This window comes from Bactrocera dorsalis, chromosome 1 (genome assembly GCF_023373825.1).
Source record: "Bactrocera dorsalis isolate Fly_Bdor chromosome 1, ASM2337382v1, whole genome shotgun sequence".
Lineage (NCBI taxonomy): Eukaryota > Metazoa > Arthropoda > Insecta > Diptera > Tephritidae > Bactrocera > Bactrocera dorsalis.
This window is the reverse complement of record NC_064303.1, coordinates 17,391,613-17,409,068: the sequence shown is the minus strand read 5'-3', so window position 1 is coordinate 17,409,068 and position 17,456 is coordinate 17,391,613. Positions and strand designations below refer to the sequence as shown.

General features: G+C 38.5%; 4 protein-coding genes across 6 annotated transcripts; 3 read left to right on the top strand and 1 right to left on the bottom strand.

Annotated features, from left to right (window-relative positions):
• The first annotated feature begins 732 nt into the window (after positions 1-732).
• LOC105222043 (B9 domain-containing protein 2) lies at positions 733-1,731 on the top strand. The gene is made up of 3 exons (XM_011199221.4): positions 733-1,044; positions 1,114-1,465; positions 1,607-1,731. Exons 1-3 carry the CDS (start codon positions 957-959, stop codon positions 1,698-1,700), a joined length of 534 nt encoding a protein of 177 aa, XP_011197523.2. The 5' UTR covers positions 733-956; the 3' UTR covers positions 1,701-1,731.
• A 7-nt stretch (positions 1,732-1,738) lies between these two features.
• LOC125777342 (tectonic) lies at positions 1,739-4,591 on the top strand. Its single transcript, XM_049451993.1, has 3 exons — positions 1,739-2,431; positions 2,955-3,114; positions 3,187-4,591. The coding sequence occupies exons 1-3, from the start codon at positions 1,739-1,741 to the stop codon at positions 4,500-4,502; spliced, it is 2,169 nt and encodes a 722-aa protein (XP_049307950.1). The 3' UTR covers positions 4,503-4,591.
• A 2,532-nt stretch (positions 4,592-7,123) lies between these two features.
• On the top strand, positions 7,124-12,140 carry LOC105222042 (dynein axonemal heavy chain 1). The gene is made up of 2 exons (XM_011199219.4): positions 7,124-9,843; positions 11,322-12,140. The coding sequence occupies exons 1-2, from the start codon at positions 7,297-7,299 to the stop codon at positions 12,012-12,014; spliced, it is 3,240 nt and encodes a 1,079-aa protein (XP_011197521.2). The 5' UTR covers positions 7,124-7,296; the 3' UTR covers positions 12,015-12,140.
• An 858-nt stretch (positions 12,141-12,998) lies between these two features.
• Positions 12,999-17,097, bottom strand: LOC105222041 (uncharacterized). Of its 3 annotated transcripts, XM_011199217.4 has the most exons (6): positions 16,973-17,092; positions 16,807-16,903; positions 16,655-16,740; positions 13,567-14,306; positions 13,347-13,500; positions 12,999-13,282 (listed from the first exon to the last, which is right to left on the bottom strand). In XM_011199217.4, exons 4-6 carry the CDS (start codon positions 14,194-14,196, stop codon positions 13,155-13,157), a joined length of 912 nt encoding a protein of 303 aa, XP_011197519.2. In that variant the 5' UTR covers positions 14,197-14,306; positions 16,655-16,740; positions 16,807-16,903; positions 16,973-17,092; the 3' UTR covers positions 12,999-13,154. The 3 variants fall into 3 exon arrangements, with proteins under 3 accessions (XP_011197519.2, XP_029404486.2, XP_049308009.1); XM_029548626.2 differs by lacking the exon at positions 16,655-16,740 and having other exon boundaries at positions 13,000-13,282; positions 16,973-17,097; XM_049452052.1 differs by lacking the exon at positions 16,655-16,740 and having other exon boundaries at positions 13,000-13,282; positions 16,807-16,988.
• Positions 17,098-17,456: the final 359 nt, after the last annotated feature.

Below are 17,456 nucleotides of genomic sequence, written 5' to 3'. Positions count from 1 at the left end.
AGATGGATATGGTGTCAGGTAAGTGTTAGGGAGATAGCAAGAGAGCTCTCGCGAGTCCGTTCGAATGATTTTGTTGGATATTTTAGGTTTGAAACGCGTTCCTGCTCGACTCGTTCCAATAAAGCAGAGTTTTTTTCTGTGAGAATAATTAAGGACCATCGCATAGAGCCACTATTATGACCACATTCAAAACCATCGACCAACTGCCTTATTCGCCTGATTTGGCTCCGTGTGATTTTTTCTTGTTCACCAAACCGAAATTGCGGTCTGTGGAAGCCGTTTTCAGTGGATCGAAGAGATAAAACAAAAATCGCTGAAAGAGCTGAAGGCTATTCCAAAAAGTGCTTATGAAAAGTGTTTCGAGGACTGGAAACTGGACTGGCATAATTGTATAACATCTGGCGCTGATTACTTTGTAGGTGACAAAATAAATATTGATGAATAATGAAATAGTTAGTCTAAGTTTGAAATTCAATTCGAGGGTACTTTTTTTAGCCAGGAGAGCAAACGCTAAAATGTAGCAAGCAGACAAGTGGCGAATCGAAGACGTCTATTAAATTGTCAACTTTACAACCAAACAACCCCTCTAGCTTACACACCACACAGAGTGCATACAAAATTTAAATATGGTGTATTGTATTTAAGGGTAGTTTGTCAGGTGTTTCATATGTGGCAACCTTTTGTAGTAACCAAGACGATCAGTTACGACAAACAAATCAAAATCGTGAAAAATATAATGACAACAGTACTATAATTTGTTGTATATAAAAAGCACGTGCTACAACATTAGTTTAAGAAATTTTTGTAATACAAAAATAATAATTTTTGAAATAAAAAGTTTTCGTAAAGGAAGAGTAATAAGAAACTTAATAAAAAATTATTAAATCAATGCAAAGTTATAAAACATAGTATGCTATGCTAATACTGGCAAGATTTGTAGCCTATAAAGCCTTTTGATGGCGGAAGTGCATGTCATCGGGCAGATTTTAAAAGCCGTTGATTTCGCGGAGCCACACCTCTACTGCAAGTGGAGCTTACAAAGCGGTTTGTAGCCAAATTAATTATAAACTTAGATATTTATATAAGTGTTCCCTTGCTTTGCATGCCACACAGGTAGCGCCTGGAAACTCGTACAAGGCGAAGTAGCCGGTCAGACGCTAGTCAGCTCGAATCGCTTAGAGCAAGCCTCCGATTTCGCACATCCCTTGGATATACACCTGGCCACCGCTTCCATACAGGGTTGGCCCAAATTGCATGTGGAAGTGTACGCGGTGAATGTGCTGCACAAAAGTTGGCCAGTTGGTTACGGTTTCGTGCATATACCCAGTCGACCGGGTGCGCATCGCTTAGAGTTGTTGACTTGGAAAGTGGCACCACTCACTTGGTGGGATAGTGTGCGTGAGAAGTTCGGCGGTGGCGGTGTGGGACTAAGTAAGGCAGATCTAATCTATACGGGTGTAGAGAGGTGGGTAAATGTGTATTTAATTGCAAATCGAAAGTATGTAGTAATTTGGTTGATTCGAAAATGCGTTGCCTACAATTGGGCGCTAAGCGTAAAATAACAGCGATAAATACAAGATATCGAATAAATATATATTTTTTACAGATATAAACTACAAACACGTTCGTCAGGTAAAATTATCATCGATCTTAATTTGGTTTTCCGCAATTTCGCTAAATTTGGTGTGGAATTTAAGTGAGAATAAGAAGAAGGAGAGAAGGTTTCTTTCAAAAAAAAATGATGAAAATACTTGCAGCCGCACGGCTCTTGCTGTTGCTACAAAGTATGTCTGCAGTAAAAATCGGTATTTCGAGACTAAATTTGGACATAACAAGCACCACTACAACAACAACAACGACCACGCAAATGCCACCAAGTACAACAGAGTCCACAACGGTAGTTGATCTCATGGAAAGCACTGCAACAACCGATTTTACCGAAATGGAAACCGAGCTTACTAGCCCTACAACAACTACAACCTTAAAGACAACAACAACAACGACCACAATAAAGCCTAACTTTACGATTTCCATATTTCCACCACGACTAAGGACTACCAAGTCACCTAAAACTACAACAGCATCATCAACAACAACTCCGCCTACAGTAGCGAGCACGACGGCCACTAATACAGCAGAGAATGCCTCCAATGCTGCGAATGCTGATAACTCAATTAAAGCGCATTCAAGTCAGGGCTTCTACTATTGCAAATGCGATCTTTTGTTGGATGCATGCGACATCAACTGTTGTTGTGATAGGGATTGTACGCAGGCAGCATTAAATGTTTTCAATTGTGATGATAAACCAATGGAGAAAAAGTTAAAAAACCGTTTAGAGGACTTTCAATATCAACATGGATTGCCATCGTGTAAAGTGAACGATGGTTGGCTGTGCGTGTTTCGGACGAATACGCGAAAGGAGCGAGAGAAAGTGAGTACATTTCACGGTGTGGTGTATGTATGAATGTGTGGTGTTCGTATGTGGATTTTATTGGTGTGGTGTATTGGAGTGTGACAGTGTTGTGCCTTTGTGAAAAGGTGCGTTGATGTGGTGGCTTCAGGGGGAGGCTTATCTCATTTAGCCATAGATATTGAGTTTCAAATTGAGTTTCAGATTGAGGTTGAGATTGGGATTGAGGTTGAGATTGAGATCGAGATCAAAATTGAGATTGAAAGTGAGAGATTAAAAAGGATAGATCAGAAAGGATATTGAGTTTCGAATTGAGTTTGGGATTGAGGTTGTGATTGAGGTTGAAATTGATATTGAGGTTGAGAGTGAGAGTGCGATTGAAATTCAGTTTAAGATTGCGTTTGAAATTGGTATTGACATCAGATTGAAATTAAAATTGCCACAGAAATGATTTAGTTTGTGTTTGATATTGCGATTGAAATATTGAAATTGATGCTCATAAGTTCACTCATTACTACATTTTCAATATTTTCCACCATCTCAGTTACCCGAAATCGATTTGAATACAAATCATTACTATAAATGGCCTACACCTACTTGGGATACCGTTAGCGAACAACACACTGAAGGCAGTATGAACTCTTACAAATATGGCGACCCTCTACAATTTTTAAATATGAAAACTATGACACTGAAACAATTTGGTGAGTGAATTACGAATTACTGCGCTAAATTAAACCATGAACTAATTCTATAATCTTCATATCCCACCATAGATCTTCCAAATACTTTTCAACCGCCACACTGTCGAATAATGGAATCTGTCAAATTTTTTAAATCATACAAAGTCCACTGTTTATTAGCCACATTAGATAAACTGCAAATAAGCGCCAGAAATATACTTAATTTTATACAAAATAACAAATTACTCTTAAAACCCATAAACGAGGCCAACGAACCGGGTTATATCATGAATGTTTTGAGCGATCTCAAATTGAAGATTTGTGAAAAAGAATTGTGTGAAATAATGCCACTAAATAACAGTACTATTTTAGAACAGCGACTCCAGCTCTTCTACCCCGCAGAGATAAAATTTCAACTTTTACACAACTACACACAACTCTTGGGCGGCATGGTAAAGCTCCGAGCTACGAATGCGACGCTAAAAAGCAGAGAATTATGGCAAACATACGAGTTGGAATATATTTACAAAAACATAACGGTTGCGAATGCAAGCAAGACATTGAATGATACTGCTTTTAGCCTACAAAATGTTGTCAAACTCACTTCTGGCGCTCTGGGCTATACACCAGGCAAACCCATAATTATAGCACGCTTTATAGCAAACAATGAAAGCGCAGCTTTAACGCAAACAAATCAAGTTTTAGACTATTTCCATCTGAATGCCACTAAGTCGCCTACAAATCACACGCTTTCCTTATTCACCACACACCAAGGTTATTGCCACCACGATTCAACACCGGAAAATCTTATTAATTATGGCATAAGTGAATTGAAGCAATGCAAGCTGCGCTTTAACAAAGAAACCCACGCGAAAATGCCACAAAAAGAACGCAATTTCACTGAAATTTGTTTACAACTACAAAACCAAATCACAACACAGTTATTCGCTGCTGATCTTTTCGTATTGGGTGAAAAATTCCCCGATTTATACATCTCTCAATTGGGACGGCCGGAAAATCGTAGCGATAAATGGACGCCTTTAAGAGTAGAAAATCAAAATTTTGCGCCCACAAGTGGTGAATATAATGCGCAGACACAAAGTTTCACTTGCCGCAATATGTTGTTAAATATCGCTTACGAGTTCCTAGTGGGTGAATTCACTGAAGCGGGCGTAGCGCAGCAGGCGTTGGTTAAGCGCGCAACATTGCTGTTTGGCGAACGTAACGATTTGGAATTCGAAATGGATGAAGTGATCGAGGTGCCGTTGACGGTATCCGTTATGTTCTTCGATTATTCGAAAGACGTGCATAACTCCGGTGTTTTGAGTTTTAATGCCGGAATCGTAGGGTTTATTATATTAATGAATTTTGTAACTTCATACGTAAACACTAAAATATTTATGAATTAACTGCTATATAGTATAGTATTTAGCCTGTAGTAACATAATATATGATATTAGTATGTAATTAGCATTTGAAAATTCAATCAAATAAAGCGCGTGGTAATAAATATATTGGGTCGTTCGTGAAGTGACCCCCTTTTTTTGGGACCTTTTTTAATTTTTTCTGGAGCATACTTCACACTCAACTGCTTTCTTCTACTACTTTATTGGCGTGGATGCCGCTTACGCTTGTGGTCTTTCTCCACCTGGTCTTTCCAACAGAGTGGAGGTCTTCTGCTTCATCTGCTTCCCCCGGCGGGTACTACGTCGACTACCTTCAGAGCTGGAGTGTTTTCATCCATCCGGACAACATGACCTAGCCAGCGTAGCCGCTGTCTCTTAATTCGCCGAACTATGTCAATTCGCCGTGGCCAACGCGCAAAGGACCATAAATCTTTCGCAGAACCTTTCTCTCGAAAACTGGCAATGTCGACTCATCAGTTGCTGTCATCGTCCATGCCTATGCACCATAAAGCAGGACGGGTATAATGAGTGACTTATAGAGTGTGATTTTTGTTCGTTGAGGGAGGACTGTACTTCTCAATTGCCTACTCAGTCCAAAATAGTACCTGTTGGCAAAAGTTATTCTGCTGACATTATTGTTGGTGTTAATACTGGTTTCAAGATAGACGAAATTATCTACAACTTCGAAGTTAATCTCGAGTGCGAAACTGTTTGTTTGATTGCAGGAGATATTTCGTCTTGCTCACGTTCACGACCGAACCCATTTGCTTCGCTTCCTTACCCATTCTGAAGAAAGCAGAACTAACGGCGCGGTTGTTGAGGCCAATGATGTCGATGTCATTGGCGTATGTCAGCAGTTGTACACTCTTATAGAAGATAGTACCTTCGCTATTTAGTTCTACAGCTCGAAATATTTTCTTCAAGAGCAGATTAAAGAAATTTAACGGAAGGGAGTCGCCTTGTCTGAAACCTCGTTTGGTATCGAACGGCTTGGAGAGGTCTTTCCTTACAGATCCTGACGGAACTTTTGGTATTGCTCAACGTTAGTTTACACAGCCGTATTAGTTTTGCGGGGATACCAAATTCAGACATTGCGGCATAAAGGCAGCTCCTTTTGGTGCTGTCGAAAGCAGCTTTGAAATCGATGAAGAGGTGGTGTGTGTCGATCTTCTTTTCACTGGTCTTTTCCAAGATTTGGCGCATGGCGAATATCTGGTCAGTTGTAGATTTTCCAAGCCTAAGGCCACACTGATAAGGTCCAATCAGTTTGTTGACGGTAGGCTTTATCCTTTCACACAATACGCTCGATAGAACCTTATATGCGATGTTGAAGAGACTTATTTCACGATAGTTGGCGCAGATTTTGGGGTCTCCCTCTTTGCGGATTGGGCACAGCACACTTCCAATTGTTGGGCATGCTTTTATCCGACCATATTCTACAAAGCAGCTGATGCATGCTCCTTATCAGTTCTTCGCCGCCCGGCAATCCATCGGCCCCCGCCGCTTTGTTGTTCTTCAGGCGGGTAATTGCTATTCGAACTTCTCGGGCAATGGAACGTCTGCTCCATCGTCATCGATTGGGGAATCGGGTTCGCCTTCTCCTGGCGTTGTACTTTCACTGCCATTCAGCAGGCTGGAGAAGTGTTCCCTCCATAATTTAAGTATGCTCTCTGCATCGGTTACCAGATCACCTCTGGAAGTTCTACAAAAGTATGCTCCGGTCTTGAAACCTTTTGTTAGTCGCCGCATCTTTTCGTCGAATTTTCGAGCATTACCACTGTCGGCCAGCTGGTTAAGCTCTTGTCTGCAAATACGTCTCGCTTCTCTCTTTGACTCTCGATATCTATCCCATCCTCCACGTATTGTGGTCAATTGTAACGTTGCGAGGTAAGCGGTATGTTTTCTCTCCGCTGACAAAACCATGTGGGGCGGCGGCACCTTCCCAATTTATGGACCGGGCACTTCAGCTGCATGTCCTTAAATCGTAATCCTTAATGCATTTGCCATGGTCGTCATCAAAGCAGAGGCTTTCTCATCCGAGGCTGTTTGTAATTTTTCACTAAGGGCGTTTTTTACGTGGCGGGTCCCAAATCGCCGCACAACAGTGAAATTAATTTTCCTGACAGGTTTCCAGAATCCAGACCTTACGGATTTGAATACTCTGGATTCATCAGCAAACTGAGAAGAAACTTTGCCTGAAAGATTTTTTAGCATTTCATAACTCCTCCTTGGCTACAAGAAATCTCATCAGTTATACAAGTATATAGCAGAATCGTATAGTGATGAGACCATGAAATATTTTCAGGTTACAATTCCGAATTCCGTTTACTCGTATAAGCCTTTTGATAGGCTTCGATAACAGAATCTGCGGCTTCGAGGCGAGTCACTCTGTAATCGGTCGTAAAATTTCACATTTGCTTCCTATATTTAAGTGCCTTGAGGATTATCGAAATCAATACATAGATGATAACTTCCCTGAATACTTTTATCAAGGTCACAGGCTCTTCCACCAACACTTTTTCAATAATTTCCCAATAATTTTCAAAGTACGGATTTCAAGAGAGAACATCATACAACACTCAAATATAAAATTTTGATCACATGAGATTTTGTTACTAAATATATGAATGGAAAAACTTCAAAACCAATTACTGAAAAGAAAAAATTATACTTTTTTACAATTTTAACGGCAAAAAGCTCTTCAAAACCAATTACCGAAAAGTAAAACTATACTCTTTTACAATTTTAACTACAAATAGCTCTTCTTTAAAAGAAAAGATATTAAAAACCATCGAAAATGCGTCGCATCTATTCCACCAACTTACTGAAGCATGTCGGGATCGAAGACGATATGATAACGGAAGAAAAACGACTTCAATGCCCGACCGTAGGCGTCGAACAACCGACCGAATTTCCAGAAGTAATCATACAAACTGAATTCTTAGAGTCCAGTCACTATCACATTGAGACCGCGCAGAAATGGCTCGTGTTGAGCGGCAAAAATGGGCGACAACACAAATTTCCGCTACAAACTATCTTGCCCAAAGTGCAAATGACGCGTACGGTGCCACCGAAGCATCTACCGCGTGATGTTGAAGTTGATCGACGTCGACGACAAAACAGTAAACTAGATTTATTGCAAATGTTGGATGAGGCTGGCATAACCAACGCCGATCTAATGCCAACCGAAATACTGTACTACAGCCTCTCCGATAATGTATTCAAACACTTTTTACCCTTGAGTTTCTTCGATGACTCGGACTATGACACAAACTCACCGGAGGCGTGGTTGAGTTTGGGCAAAGTGGAGGATGGCATTTATCCACTGCCAGCAAAAGCTTTCCTGCCCTACAGGCAGAGTCTATTCGACTACAGGTGGCAATATGTCGCCGTTAGCGCTTACGATAATGAAACATCTAAATGGACTGTGCTGAACTTGGATGATGAGATGTTATATGAAATACCAACTATACAAATTATGTTTCTTGCAGATAGTCCAAAAATGTTTGTACAACGCATTCAAAAAGCGCTAGATGATCGTTGCAATGCCGAGCGGCTGATCAAAATGGAGTCAATCGTGGACTGTGTGCTGATGCAAGATATTGAAGATCAGCGCTTTATGCGCAACGATCGTATCGATAATCTGCTGCAGAAGGTGATCGGCAGAGCCGATGATAAATTTCAATATCAATTGCGCATCGAAGTCTATCTTGTGTTCGAGCATTTAATGGCTTGCTATGAGTTCGAGAAATTCGTCAAACTCATGCCGAAAGAGTTTCCCACCTTTGATGACAATCTCATTGCGAATTCCTTGCCACGCGCCTTCAAATCGGTGGCGAATATTAATGAAGCGCGTAGCTGTAAGAGCTTTCGTGTGGATATCAAAAAGTTACGTTACCTTTTATTGCGTTCGACCATATTCTATATTGGCGCCGGCATCGAAGCCATGTGTAATGTCGCCGTGCAGTGTCAGTATATTGAAACTTTATCAATTTTTCTGACCGGTTTTGTGAAACCCGTAGCGCTGAATGATTTCCTACAATCACAGCAGTCGAATAGCAATAATGTTGCGACATATTTGAAGAATTTCTGGCCGCAAAAGATATCGTCCGGCATAACATTGGTGCTGCGCGCACTCGGTAAAGGTTGGCTGGACATCAGTCTCGATAAGTGGAGTGTTTACCAGATGTGTAAGATATCACGTTTTATATTGCAAACGAAATTTCGCATGCAAGAATCTATGCAAGTGCTTTTGGAGAAATCGATTGATACTTTTAGCGTATATTTGACGGATCCATGTTTACAATTCCTGAAACTACAAGCGGACTATAAGTGGCGCAATAATTACATTGAAACGGAGTTTCCATGTGAGAAACCAATATTCTTTCTAATCATCAGCATTTCGGAGGCTAAGAAGGTAATTTACTCAACCACACCAGAAGACTTTGCACCGCTGCTGACAGATATCTTCAAGAAGGCATTGGAGAAGACTAGCGGTGTGCGTTGCATTGAGGCTGAGACTTTGTTGAATCTTAAATTTGCTCCGAATCTATATATAGAGACGGTTGAGCTCATCGAAGATTTATTCATACAATGGAATGATCTACTGGGTCGTTGTTATAATCAAGCCGTCCTACCGCTAAACTCCTACGCACGTCTTTACGAACGCTTCATCGATTTCTATCTGCTGAATGTTAATGAATATATGCGCGAATACGAGTCGATAAAACGTTCCTCGTCGGAGGTGAAGTACGACATATTGGAGCACAAACGTCAGAAAGAGGAATTGCGTGAGATCTTACCTGCTTTTATTACGATCGGTCCGTTTCTGATTAATGTGGATCTAATGAAACAGCTGATGATTAAGAAACACACCGAAATTGTACGCAAACTCTTCGAATACTATATACAACGCATGTGGGATATAAATGAGACAATTTTGGAGCAATGCTTAGGCATATATCAGAAGATTACCGATCGTCCGCAAAGCATTGAACATCTGTATGAGATACGCGACTTTGCCGCCACAGTGCCGGATGTCGTCGAGCAGCTGCGTGCGGATATACAGATTATGTGGTTGGAATATGAAATGCTAGACAGTTTCTTCTATAATCTTAGTGACACACAATTCGCTATGAAATGGGAGGTTTACGCCTGGCCGCATACAATTATGCAGCGTTTGGGTACTTTGCGTGAGGAGCAAAAGAATGATATCGAAGAGTTTCGACGCGTACATTCCAGTGAGTGTATTAGTTTTGAGGAACGTTTGGAGTCGCTGAATGAAGAGATACAAGCCTTTTCTTTAATATTCGATCCGAATAAGGTGACCGAGACAGCGGTGGAGGTGAGTAAAAGGACAGGATTTGTTGCATGCCATCTACTTGCTAGAAAACTTATTCAAAATGGTCGAAAGTTTGGTACCAAAGACTGGATTTCACCTCGATAGAACTAAAATTACTTGATCACTTTTCTCAAACGGTGAATCGAGTTATGGCAGCACTTTTGGGTTTTATAAGATCATTGTTTGTCTATTTGAGACTCTTTTAAGAGTGGCAGCCGACTGTTATTGTTATAGCGGTTATGTAATCCCCTCATGGGTGGTAAGGTTCGGGTTGGTTGTCATCGAAATCATCTAACGGTAGGCTCAGGAAACGAGCTGATTCGACAGAGTCAATCCATAGAGAGAGGGGTATGAGATGAGTGGGGTTCGTTGGGAATGCAAAGAGGTGGTTAGTGGCGTATGGGGACTCATTCCACGCTGGACATATATTTGAAATGTCTGGGTCACTTATAACGAAGTAGGAATTTAACCTGCTACAGTATCCAGAACGAAGTTACGCAAAGGTCGCTCTACGTTCTTGTGGCAACTCAAGCTCTTCAGCTACAATAGATTGATTCAAAGTACGTGATTCGCAGAGATGGAGTCGATAAGGTGTTAATGACCACACTGTTAATGACGGTCAGTGCGTGACTAAAGTTAGTTACGTCCGAAGTCTGGTTGTCGTACTCTTTGATGACGTGAAGCTGAAGTGACAGATACAGTAACAGACGAGATATACGACGACAATGACATAGTTCAGTGAAACAAGAGACAGCGGCTGCGTTGGCTAGGTCATGTTGTCCGGATGGAAGAGAACACTCCAACTTTGAAGGTTTTCGATTCAGAACCCCCCAGTGCAAGCAGATGATAGATCAGGTGGAGAAGGACCTGGCTAAACCTGGTCTCTCGAATTGGCGCCAATTAGGGAAAAGAAGAAACGGCTGGCGTGCTCGGCTATAACCGCGTAAGCGGTGTCTCCTTCAGTAAAGAAGAAGATGTAGACCGAAAAAAAGGACGACAAAACGCAAAGAGAGTCTGCCATAAATATATTGAGGCTCACACGAGCCCATAAATCAGCCGCCATAACACACAAAGACCTGCTCGAACCCATCCTGATGGGATTTGGGTAACGTCATGCAAGCTCATCGGCTTTACAGTTTGCAGCCAGAGATTCTGCAGAGTCCAGGCGTCCAGATAAGTCTAATATGGAAGTAGCTTGATACCACAATTGAAGTTTAGCTTCGAAGGAAATCATTAGATGGAGCTTAATCTCACTAAGGTCTCTACCTTAAATGCCTTTCCTCTCAATATGCGCGTAGAATCTGGTTTTAACAGTAGATAAAGGTTCATATTCAGCGGAGCTGTTTTGTAAACCCATGTTTCTTCTTTGAATTTTTGCACTGGTTTACCCGAACTGTCCGCACTCAGACGACAAAAGCAAGTGTTGTCGACAAGACTAATTTCTATATCAAATAATTTATTTAACTCCAATTTCATTGTAGGTCAAAAAAACCTGGAAACAAATCCAAGAATTGGAGAAACTCGGCAAAACACTACAGTATCGTCAGAAACTATTCGACCTAGAAGATCTCTCATTGGAATTTCTCGAAAGTATTATAAGCGGTTTTACACCATACCGTCAATTGTGGCTAACTTGTTTGGACTTTCTGAAACTCGAAGAAGCGACGGTTGGCAATCCATTAACCAATATTGATTTGGAAGATGTTTGGAATTCCATGCAAGATATACGAAAATCCCTAAACGAAACGTATAATATTTTCACCGAGAAGCCCGAAATACAGGAAGTAGCAAAATTCTACTTGGCCAAATGTGATGATTTTGAACCAGTCTGGCAATGCATCGATTGGTTGAAGAATGAACATTGGCTATATATGCATTGGCAAGAGCTCTCCACACGTAGTGGCATGGAAATTAAATATTCGGCTGCCATGAATTTTTCCTATCTTGTACGTAAAGGTATAATGGAGAACTTGAGTTTGGTGCATGAGATTTCGTCCAAAGCTGAGTACGAGGCAAATGAGTATAGGCGACAACTGGAAGAAGAGGAGCGTCGTAAAGAGCAAGAATTACAAGAGCTAATTATGCGCAAAGCTCTGCGAAAATGTCGTAGGGATATACTGTTGGATGAACCTCAAGGCGAGGTGGAAAAGAAAGAAGGCGAGAAAACTGAGTAATTAAAAGGCATAACTCAGTACTTCAAAGGAAAATGGTTATGAGGAGATAAGAGCGCATACTTCTATTTTTTATTTCGATTTTTAAAAAATGTTGATTTCATTTGATATTAAAAATACTTGTAAACCTAGAATGCTAAGTCTTGTTTAACATTATTTCCATTTTTAACCGAGGATGCAGCTCCGTTCTTGAATCGGTTTAAAGTACATATTCCGAATAGAACGATTTAACTCTCGAGCTACTACTTAGGGACAGTACAATCAAGCTATACACAGATGGCTCGAAAACGTCGGAGGAAATTGGTGCAGGGGTGGCAGGACCACGCATAAAACTGTCCATACTTATGGGTAATTCTCAGAACATATTCCAAGCAGGTCGTAGAGATAAATCTGCAACGCGAACTAACGCAATGAGCGTATAGTTACGAGTATTCTTAGCGATAGTCAAGCGGCACTAAAAGTAATCTCTGCATACGAGATCAATACGCTATTGATGCAGGGTATAGAACGGCTGAACAGTCTATCAGATCACCTTATTTGGGTGCCAGGTAACAAAGGTATAGCAGCGAATAAATTGGCAGATGAGCTTGCCCGCTCCGCAAGATCCACCAGGGTGGGACCGGAATCTTCAATTGCGGTTGATCCCCACACCATAAAGGAGCTGATCCGCAATGATGAAGTAGGGGGTAAGAAGAAGCAGAATGTAGGCGCTGGATAAAGTCCCATGGATCCAGCTTTCCAAATAGGAATCACATCGCATCAAAGGCACCTAGCAGTATATTGGAATTTATCAAGTTTAGAGCCGAAAATATATATTGGCCTACGAATTACTCCAACACCCATAAAATACATGTGTATACGCTGGTCTTAATAGAATTATTGCTGATACGAAGTAAAATTGCAAAATGCGAGAATATAAAACCTTAACCCTTCCCTACTTGTTTTTAAATGAAATTTTTCCATATTTTTGTAAACATATACTTACATATATATTATTAATTGAATTAGAATCTAAAATATTCATGTACATCTTATAACTATTAATAATACATAGTCCAAAACAACTTAAACTGATTTTATAAAATATTATATTAATTAAAACTTTAATATATATAAACGCAACCGCTGTATATACATACATATTTACTTTACTGAAAGAGAAATCTTTTTCTTTAATTTATGTTTTTGTTGCTTATTTCTATTGTGACTTGATGCTACAGATTGTCTTATTGCTAAAAATAATTGTTCCTTTGGGTATTCTGGAAAAAGATCTGCAAAAAAAAAATATTAATGTTGCTATATTAAATTTAGTATATTTAATTTGTTAAGGCTCACCAAAAATTACATCAATGCACTTTAGTTTTAAAAGCGCCAATTTCCCCTTTCGTCCCTCTAAATTGTAGTGCACCATCAAACGGTCTGAAAACAACGAACGAAGAACACCGTCCACACTCCCTTTAAAAGACTTTGTCTTGAACAGTAGTCGCCTCTATGAAAAGAAATAAATATTAATATAAACAGAAAGAAGCATGCACACTTTTGAAAAAAAAAATACCATGGCATCAAAACCGTCCTTATCTTGTAACTGCGTTTCCACCGCCAACAGTTGCTCTGTCGATGTTAGAGGCATTATGGATGAAAAGTCCAAGTACTCTTCATCTTCAGCATACTGGGTTTTGGTTTTATCTACTTTCCTGTCTAAACTAACTCTCTCTTTTACAGATTGACTAGGGCTTAAACATTTCGGTGAACAAGATGCGTCACTTATTTCTTCCGTATCTCTTTTTGTGCATAGAAGCAATCCCGCTGATGAGGCTATATCATTTACACCTATTTTGTGTAAAGTCTCCAATAAGTCTGTCAAAGTATTAAGGGGTACATTGTTTCTAATTGCCCACTCCTTAAGCTCTAAGTTTTTATTTGGTTTGTTTTGTTTATTTTGTGATATTTCCGAATCACTGTTTTCCATTACATAGTCTGTGCATTCGATTTGATAATGAACTCCTGAGTCACTGTCATCTTGGAGTTCCTCATACTTTACACGGATTTCGTCCAAAACACTGAAATCTACGTGATCGGTACTATCTGACAGATAATCAAATTCTTCGGAAGAATCGTTGTGTTTCCGAAGTTTTGCTCCCGTTTTCTTTTTATTCAAACGGATATGGGATGACTTTTTACTCATCTTTATAATTTATGCATACAATGACAATTATTAATAGATTATGATGATTAGTTTAATAATAGGACTCTAAGCTCGAATGTAAATATTTTTCTGGTGTTCCAAGTTGTTACCTAAAACACAATAAAAAATAAATATTAGGTGTTAGGAAAAATATGTGAATGCAATTAAAAAGTATAATTTAATTGTGTTTGCAATGTTTATGTTAAAAGTAGTACGATTCACAAAGAGGAAATATATTTATTAACATAAGCTTATATTCAATATTAAAAAAATATATATACAGTTGTCCACAAAAAAATAGGAGTGGCCACATGAGAAAAACGAATTGTTATTTTTCATTAACAAAAATGTTTGTTTTTTTCAAAATTTTTGCACAATGTAATTTGTTAAAGATCTATTAATATTTCCAGATTTCATTTATTTCAATTAAGCATAAGCAAAATTTTATATCGCAGTTTATATCAAGTAAACTAAAAAACTAGTTCCACAAAAAAATAGGAGTATTTTATGGAATACGTGACCGTTCTATATTTTTAATATAAAATGCTTCCAAAGTTTCACAAAATATTAAAATAATTAATTTTCCGTTGAATAACCTCGATTTTTTTAACACAGCATCACATCTTCGAGGCATGGAGTCTATGATATCCTGGCAACGCTTTATTGGTATTCCTTTGGAAGTCTCTTCCACTACTTGCCATAAATCTCTCGAATTGATTGGTTTCTCTTCAGCTACTTTCTTCTTGATATATGTCCACAGGTTTGCAATGGGGTTGAGGTCAGGAGACTAAGCAGATCACCACATAACCTCAACTCCGTTGGCCCTAAACCATTTTTTTGCGCACTTGCTATTATGTTTAGAGTCATTATCCCGTTGATATACCCATATCAATGGCATATTCCATGAGGCATGTGTTAACTTTACCTCATATAATATTTTGACATATACCCTTTGGTCATTGATGGCTTCAATTAAGTGAATTGGACCAACACCACAATGGGAAAAACGACCACGTACCATGATTTGACATCGTTATGTATAACGGTTTTTGTGGTAAACCGGGGATTATATTCTGAGTTAGGGGGACGTCGGACAAAGTTCCTAGAGCCTGTACTACCAACTAACTCAACTTTGGATCCGTCTGACCACAATATGTTTCGCCATTTAGACGCGGGTCAGGAGCCATGCTCTTTTGCAAATTATATGCGGGCTTCCTTGTGTTTCTTTTTTAATGGGGGTCTTTTTCGTGGACTTCTGTCAAATAATTTGTTCTGCTCCAAACGCCTACGAACAGTTTCAGTATTAACTGACAAATTTAGTTCGTCATGGATGCTCCTGGCTGAAGCAAAAGGATTAATTTTGCAGTAGCGTACTATATTGCGATCGTCTGCAGTGGATTTTTTGCGCTTTTGTCTACGAGTTTCATTTTTGTTTCTATAATTAAAGGCATTTTCTATCATTTGAGGAGAGCATTTTACGATTTTTTGGATCTCTTTATAAGTTTTTCCTAGTTTTCTCAATTTTTTTTATCGTTTTCCGCTTTTCCTCTGTATAATGATTTCCTCTACCCACAGGAGAAAAACACAATGATTAAATAAAATAATAACTAATTAAAATTGCTGCTAGATTATGGAACTATATCTACTTTTCTAGTTTTGTGAAAATTTTTTATGTTAAGGACTATTTTGAAAACGAAATATCTAACACTCCTATTTTTTTGTGGAAAGCAATAATAAGTGTCTCCGAGAACTAGCAAAGCAGAACTAGAATAGCAATCGTCACAATAAAAATTTGTTTTGTATTTTAATGCTAGTATCCCGTTATGTGTACCGTTATTGTTTCGTGTCATTTACATGTGATTTAAAAAAGTTATGCAGCCAAACACATTTTTCAGATTGGCACTCCTATTATTTTGTGGACAACTGTATGTATATATTATGTTCAGTAACATTCCAAAATGGAAAATTCATTCATTCTTGTTATTTTTGTACCAATAGTTTTCAAAATTAATGATTCAAAATTTCAGATTCAATTATACAACTTCATAGCCCAAAAGCACAATTTGTCAAAAGTAATTGGATCTATAATATCAGAATCAGTCGTTTTTTTTTGTATTTAGGATTTAAAAATAAATTTTACAAAGATTTCAACCAAAAAAAATGCTTTATGGATAATAACTGAATACAAATAAATTGTAAATAACACAGAATCATTATAATTCATGACAAACAACAAATGATTTTAACATTATGGATACAAACACCTTTTTCTTTCACTGAATTTACATATATGTATATTTGCAAACTTTGTTTATTCAATTATTGATCAAACTTGCTTTAAATATTAGAATATAATGCCAAACGAAGTATATCATTTGGACTAGACAGCTTCAGAAGAATCAATTAGTTTTAATAACAACAATTAAGTTGTCAACAATCGAAACCTGTATGAACATACATGGACTATTCACTATCCTATCAACGCAACGCGAATACACTAATTATATTGTGTATGCGTTTACATTTATTTTTTATTCACAACTGCTGCAAGATTTGAAACATAATTTATAATGTATTAGCATGTAATACTAACTGATTTAACATACTTACCCAGTACTTGGTTCCTCAGTACGAATTTTGATATATTTATTTATGTGCATATATTATAGTATGTTTATACTTATTTTTGTTGCCGTCTGATTTTTTGCTCCTTGAAAAAAGTTTGATTTAAGTTAAATTAATATGAATTAATAAATAAACTAAAAACATTATTTACCTAAACGCTTTACACATATCTGCTCAAATGTCAAACTCGGTGACAGCAAGCAACAGAAGCTTCAAAGCATGTTTCCTTATGGCCAATTCACATACAACTTTTGCTTCGCTGAACACGTAGAGCGCGACAGACTGCAAGCGACATCTGTCGAATATTAAAATACACACGTTCCTATGAATACAGTTATGTAGATGTGCAGCTGTCTCAATAAATGTTTCCATAAGAGCGTGTGTATTTTAATATTTGACAGATGTCGCTTGCAGAGCGTAAAACATCTGTTTTGACAGCAAATTTTTATGTATGCTATTGTATAACAACGTTAACATAAAAAGTTTTGGCGCGCACCCAAGCGAAAGATTCACCAACTCTTTTTTATGTTTTGCCAAGCAACTGTCGCCATTTTTTACTAGAGAGGAACACTGAAAGCAAAGCGTTCATTCTGGCATACATTTACTTTCTGCGGGTCGTTGACTCAGTATAAACT